This window comes from Eurypyga helias, unplaced genomic scaffold (assembly GCF_000690775.1).
Source record: "Eurypyga helias isolate BGI_N326 unplaced genomic scaffold, ASM69077v1 scaffold8564, whole genome shotgun sequence".
Classification (NCBI taxonomy): Eukaryota; Metazoa; Chordata; class Aves; order Eurypygiformes; family Eurypygidae; genus Eurypyga; species Eurypyga helias.
The window spans coordinates 106,779-113,836 of NW_010246801.1; the positions used below are offsets into that span (position 1 = coordinate 106,779).

The 7,058-nt window shown below is 41.3% G+C and overlaps 1 protein-coding gene across 1 annotated transcript in view; it reads left to right on the top strand.

Annotated features, from left to right (window-relative positions):
• The window catches only part of LOC104508800 (maltase-glucoamylase, intestinal-like), a gene marked incomplete at its 3' end in the record, with an annotated part of 41,431 nt that overhangs the window by 26,027 nt on the left and 8,346 nt on the right, over window positions 1-7,058 (top strand). Inside the window, exons 12-13 of the mRNA XM_010150533.1 lie at window positions 283-431; window positions 4,795-4,879. Of these exons, the coding sequence (XP_010148835.1) occupies window positions 283-431; window positions 4,795-4,879 (234 nt within the window). The remainder of the gene's footprint in view (window positions 1-282; window positions 432-4,794; window positions 4,880-7,058) is intronic.

Genomic DNA, 7,058 nt, shown 5'->3' on the forward strand with positions numbered 1-7,058 from the left:
GTGGTGACAGACAGCTCACATACACCACAGTGGGACCCGATGTCTCTGAACTTACTGGACTTCTTCAAACTGAAAGATTTTGTACAAATATGAGTCTGATGATAATGGATGTTGCTCTTAATACATCTCTCAGTTTGCAAATCAGTGTTTTTCCTTATTTAAACATTCACTTTCATAGCATTATGTCAGCCACTGGTCTCCTTAAGTTGCACACAGGCTCTCTACTGAATTTGCAGTCCCTGGTTATAACGCTCAGTATGAATCCAAGCTTTTCCGTAACAGGAACAAGACCCAGCGGTGTTTGGAGAAGAGTTTGCCAAGATATCTCGCGCTACGCTTAGGATCAGATACTCACTGCTGCCATACCTATACACCTTGTTCTTCGAGGCTCATGTTCATGGAAACACGGTGGTGCGGTCACTGATGCACGAGTGAGTTTGGAGTCTCTCTTTTTTATCATATTTTATCACAAAAGTAATTGAGCTTCTATGTATAGAGTAGTTGGTATCTGAGATCAGCCACAGTAATATTACTGCATGCTGTCTCTTAAAATGAACAGTTTTACAATGAAACCTAATCAAATTATATGCACAATAATAACTCAATATATGCAATGGATTTGCATCAAAATATAATCTGCATTTGGTTCCAGTGGAAAACACCCTAAGTAAGGAGAATTCTGAAAATTTCTTGTCTTAGACAAATATGTAATTCTTTTTTATTTTAAAAATAGGGATCACGTACCTGTATTTTCTATATTTGAATGAAATCGATGAAATCTGTATTCTGGTCCAGAATGCCAAGAAGGCCTCATACAGAGAAACCTCCATTTTCTAATCATCTACATCATTTGCATTTTCCAATTTAGCCCTTGCATCTGCGTGCTATGTATGAAACCTACATCTGTGTCCACAAATTGCATGGAGAAAACAGAGATGTTTGCATGTAGAAGCAGGTGCAAAACAGAGATTAATAAATACAGACTGAAAAATCCCATGGAAAATGTGACTTCAGATTTTTGGAACAACTAATTTTTTCTGTTTGGAAGAAGCAGGAATCAAAGTGAGGTTTAGTTTTCCTCTTCAGCATATTTTAATTAGCTTTTTACCTGCTTTTGGTAAATTTTCCACTTTGGAATGTTTTATACAAAGACTTGAGCAAAAAGAGTGCAAATAATACATATGAAAGGCTACTGCCCAAAGCTCTGACACAATTTAGCCTCATTGGTTCAGACTATGTCCTGGGCTGTTTAATGTTCTTTTTCCCTTTAGGTTTTTGAAAATTAAACTGAGATTACACTAAAGTGCAGACCATTCGAATATGGAAAGGATATGCAGAAAACCTCTTTTGCCTACTCAGCGTAATGTCTAACTGATTAATTTGAAAAGCAGTGTTCTTCCCCTTCCTATTCTGCTACCTTATTTAACTGTGTTACATTAAGGAGAAGCTTTATAGGCACTTGTGATGGGTTGACCCTGGCTGGAGGCCAGGTGCCCACCAAAGCCACTATGTCACTGCCCTCCTCAGCTGGGCAGGGGAGAGTAGATACAACAAACGGCTCGTGGGCCGAGATGAGGGCAGGGAGAGATCACTCAACAATTGCCATGCTGGGCAAAGGAGACTCAACTTGGGGGAACAAAAATTCAACCTGATTTGTTACCAATCAGATCAGACTAAGATAATGAGAGATGGAACCAGATCTTAAAACACCTTCCCCCCATCCCTCCCTGCAAAGTCCATCTCGGAGCTGGCTGGCATTGCCTCTATCAGACAAGGGAGAAGCTTCCAGCAGCATCTCATGGAAGCCACCTCTGTAGCCCTCCACTACCAAAACCTTGCCACACAAACACAATACAGTACTCGTATCTTGCAAGGGGCTATATGCTATTTCAAGTATTCATTTTAGCTGTATTTTTGCTTAATGAGGTTTTTGTTAATATTGGAAATGACTGACTTCATTCTGGAATTAATGTTAGCTAACCTCTGCTAATACAGAATTACTTTATTGTGTTAAAGCTGCCTTTCTGACCGTTCCTGGCATACTTTATTTGTATTCTATTTGGGCCACATCTACATTAGCAAATTTCCAAATTTGCTTTGATTTGAATTGTAGAGTAGTCCCAGATGTACCAGCAGAGACTTCCATCAGGTGAAACTGAGCCAAAAGGAGCACTCCAGCAATTAATGGGAATTTAGTTGGTTGTACCAGTACGGGATTGCTAGGAAATATAACCTCTAAAATCCATGTTGGGAGTGTAGGCATCAGATCAGCACAAACTGTTTCACTGCCCAGATCAAATCCTAGTGGGCACATCACTTGCTAATGTTGCCATACCTAGATCCTAAAATGACTTTAAAGTATTTCTTCCTATTATTAGTTAATTCTGGTTACTATTGTTACTTAATGCATATTTATTACTATTTCTAATTAATATTAGTTGGTTTAGTGGGTTTGCTCAAGTAGAGTAAGTGACCCAAATGCTAAGAGAAGAAATGTAGGTTTTAGAGAGAACTGGAACAGCATTTTGGATGTATGGATGGTGGGATTTTACATAAAACCTTTCCCTTGTAACAAATATAAAAGAGAACTAAAACAACTGCACTAGTTTTTCAGGTGGAGCTGTTATGAGTTCACAACCCTCACCATGAAAACACCTCTGCCTGGGCAGGGAGTCTCCAAGCAATAGCTATTTCGTGTGGTCACTTCAGATTTTTCATTTAGTTTCAAATGTTTAGGTGTTCGTTTCAAATAACAAACAAGAACAACATCCCAGTAGATTCCTATAAGCATCTTAGGTGCCTCTGAGGTTTTCACTCTGTGAAACAGAGGCACCAGTAGTTCAGCTGTCCAAAAAGACTGGGAGGTGGTAATCCATTACTGGAAGGGAAAGCTGTGCCTAATGGCTAAACAGAGGAAAAATAAGACAGAAGAGTGGCCAGCATCTAACCATAGGAAGCATGTAGATGGAATTAAGCACCTTTCATAGATCACAGAGATGGCTCAATAGCTTATATTTTCAAAATGGGAAAGTTCGTTTGTTTGCTGAATTTGTGCTCGAGATTGCTATAATTGCAAGACTAAATAGTGTGCTGAGTTAGATGGCGAGATGCTTGTTTCCACATGCAAGAAAGATTTTCTCTTTTGCCACAATTTCTTGATCAAGTCTTTCTCCTGCACTCTCCCACAACAAAGTATATTGAATCAGTATTATAATTTTATTACAACAAAATTAAAAATACAGAGAAATTATCGAGAAGACAATAAAAACTAATGTTCTATATTTCAAAACTTCAAGACAAGGTAATTAATGAAAAACCACACCCCACTTTAAATATTTGCAAAGCATTATGTCAAAATGTGATCATGACCAAGATTAAGGTGCCCGAAAGAAATAATGTTTTTGACAGAAAAAGTAACTGAATAAATTGAGGTTTCTTTCAGGCAGAGCCTGAGGCATTCCTTCAAGAACATTTTTTCTTAAGTACCATGTAATCCCCTAAACTTGCAATATTTTCAAAATCTGAACACTGAATAGATGTCTTTCTGTTGCCAAGGTTGTTTTGCTCATTTGGGGTAACTTCTGTAAGTTTGGGCTGGGTGCAGCGTATGCCTACGCCCTGAGCAGGTCAGGTGTCAGAGCAGGATCCTGACACTGAGCCCCTCTGCTCTGGCCAGTGTACAACAGAAACCTGTCTTTAGACAGGGGCAGCTGCAAAGTCAGTTAAACAGACACGGTAAATAAATTATTTAACAAAATTTGTACATCCTTAGAGTATAATACATTAATATGCCACAGCCAGTGTGAATTTGTCAAAACAGAACAATGGCAAACCAGCCCAGTTGCCATCTTTGACAAGGCAGCAGGACTTTTAGCTAGAAAAGGGGGCAGGAGAAAGCAGGAGCTACAAGGTACCTCAATTCCCCTAAAATCAAGGCTTGGGACACATTCCACGTGATGTTCTTATAAGCTAACAAGGGAATGAGGATCCATTATTAATTTCCTCATAGATAGGCTTACAAATGATTGAAAGCCTATTTAAATTCTCAAGGATTTTATGCCAGATGAGTGGAGGTTCCTGAGATGGGGAGGATTTCTCCTCTTTTCCAGGTGCTCTTTAATATTTTCTGTAGCTGATGCATAGTGGAATAAAAATTTCTTCCCAAGCTGGCAGATGATGCCAGACAAATGGGACTATAAGAACTCTGGAGGACATGATCAGGATCCAAACCAATTTTACTGCACTGAGTAAAATGGACTGAATTCCATCAGCTTACACCCATTCAGGAAAGGCAGCTAAAAACGCAGTATGTATGAACATCGCTTTTGGTTTGTCCTGCAAAAGATTTCTAATGTAGATCTGTGAAAGGTGCGGGAAGCCAAATCCTAGGGTTTTCACAAATGCTTCAGATCCTAGAGCACAATGTTATTCCTCTGTAGTCCCTCTCCTGGTCCTGGACCCTATCCTGCTCTTTGCCTCCCTCAATGAAGTACCAGCCCACTGGACAGAAATTAGATTAGTTGTTTTCCCACTGCTGAAAAAGAAATCAGCTCCAGCTGATTCTGAAAAGAAATCAGCTCCAGCATTTTGTGAGGGTGCTGGTCTCCCCCAGTGTGGTAGGTTCTACGGTAATTTCTGAATCTCTTTTGGCATTCCCTCAACCAGGAAAATACTTCGCAGTGTTGAAGGATGTCTAGAGGAAACAGATATCTTGTTGCAGTGAGTAATATCAAACTATTTTGCAAGTTCTATAAAAATGTGAATTAACATTGTGTATCTCACTTCCAACACTAGATTTACCTCCGATCAGGAGACTCATGGAATAGATACTGCCTTCCTTTGGGGACCTGCTTTTATGATTGCTCCTGTTCTTCAAGAGGCAAGTACTGTAATTAAAAAGTGCCACCATACTGGAATAAAAGAAATGAACTGTGCTTAGGGCATTGACGTTCAGGGCATGTTTGCTCATATCCACCCATTTCTTTCCTCCACTGTCAACGCTTGCAGAACGCACTTCTGAGCAGCATAGACAGTGAGGATGAAAGTGAGGGCACAGCATTTCCCTGCTGCTCCAAGTGCAGAATGGATGCAAACAGGCTGGATGCTGCCCCTCGTGTGCTACTGTTATTGTGCTGACAGCTCCCTCCACGGACACACACAGAGCAGTAATTGTTGAGCTAGGAAGAAACATGCAGACATTAAAGCAAAATGGTTTCCATATTACCACTCACCCGCAGCAATTTGGAACTGCAGCATCTCAAGGGCTGATCTAGGAGTTTCCCAGCATCACAGGCAAATGCCGTCGTTACGGAAATGGTGATGACTATGTCAGCTGCTCATATGACAGGTTTTAAAAAGCAGCGCTTTCCTATGGCTGTGCTGGGCATGGCGCTGGGCTCCGGGCTCTCACTGGAGCAAGGTGGGGTTTCTCTCCTTGCCCCACCACTGACCTCACTGCAAAGGTATATCTGAGCAGAGCCGAACGTTTGCATGTGACACATCCTAGTGCTCTTTGTGATCAGCGTGCTGCCAGAATACCCAATGTGTTTTCTAGGCGTTGCTGATGGTCAGACATAAACAGGCCACTGTTAGTCACCCTTTTTTATCCAGCCCTTGTGTCTCTGTGAATTCTAAAGGAAATTCTTATTCCTGCATCCAAAACCATCCAGACTCAGCTGAGGCACTTCATTCGTCAGTCCTTCATCTTCAGACTCCCTCAGGTTTCTAATAGCTGATGACTAACAGAGATTTCACAGTGTCTCAGACCAGCAAGATGATGAAAGATGTGAGAGAAACCTTCCCACCCTAGTGACAAGCCAGGGGTGGCTTCCTGCAAAGAAGAGAATGAAAGGGATCATTATAAGGATATATAACATGATAGGGGGTCTAGATAAGGAGTCCCTAATGTTTCTGGGGCGACTGCAGCACAAAAGAAGGGTTGATGTGTGTGGCCTGATGGGGGAAGCAGAGCTTTGGAGACAACACGTTGCTGGGTCCTGAGGTGGGAGAGAGATGGCAGGCAGGGCTTGTGCCAGCTAGCAGGGCAGGGGTCAGAAGGGAGCTGTAAGCCCCTCACTGTGACATTGCAGGCCAGCAGTGACTGCCTTAAACGGCAGCATGGCACCCGCTTGTCAGGAGAAGATGGGTCAGGGACAGCTTTCCCTTTGCTCCTTGAGTCCTAGGCTGTGAGCATGTGAGACACCGATCAAAATTAAAAGGAGGAACTGCCTTACACACTGGCTTGTTTTTAGGGAGTCATGAAGACAAGGCTTATCACAGTGGTGGTTGCACACTTCTCGCTGACCAGAATACCCAGGGTTGTCATACTAATGCAGAGAAAATATGGGCCTTTCCTTCAAGTTTTCAAGATGCTTTATAGATTATGCCTACCTTTATTTGTTAAACAGTTGGTAAGACCTAAACAGACAGGGTGAACTACCCCAACCTTCCTTAGAAGACTGTCTGAAACAGTCTCTGAAACCCACTGCCCACTGTGGGAGACAGACCACAGGACAAGACGAATTTCCAGCTTAGCAATTCTTGTATGCTAATGGGAGATTTGCATACCTTAATAAATCAGTTATTTCTTATTCCTTCTATTGGTTTTTATATATACATATATATATATATACACGAAACCCCTAAAATGTCAAATGTTAACTTTGCCTCAACTCTTCTCCTCCACCTTTGCTTTTCATGCTCTACCTGCTCCCTGGGGTTGACCTTGGGGGTAAGCCATAATTCTGCAAAGGGGCAGATGTCTATGTTGAAAATCAAAATTAAACTGTGAGAATAAGCAACTCACAACAACAACAACAACAACAAAAAAAGTATGGCTTGATTCCAGCTTTTCCCAGAGATATTAACTCAAATTGCCTTTAGTATGATTTCATCCCCACAGCAATATGTTACAATGCATGCTGCAAAACGTAGTACAGCAGTTGTGCAGGTAGCAGCACATTATTTATTATTATTTATCTGCAACTTTAAATTGTTGCCAAGAAGACAAATATCTGTGTATCCTCCTTGCCATACCTTACTCTCTGCCTATTTCTGCA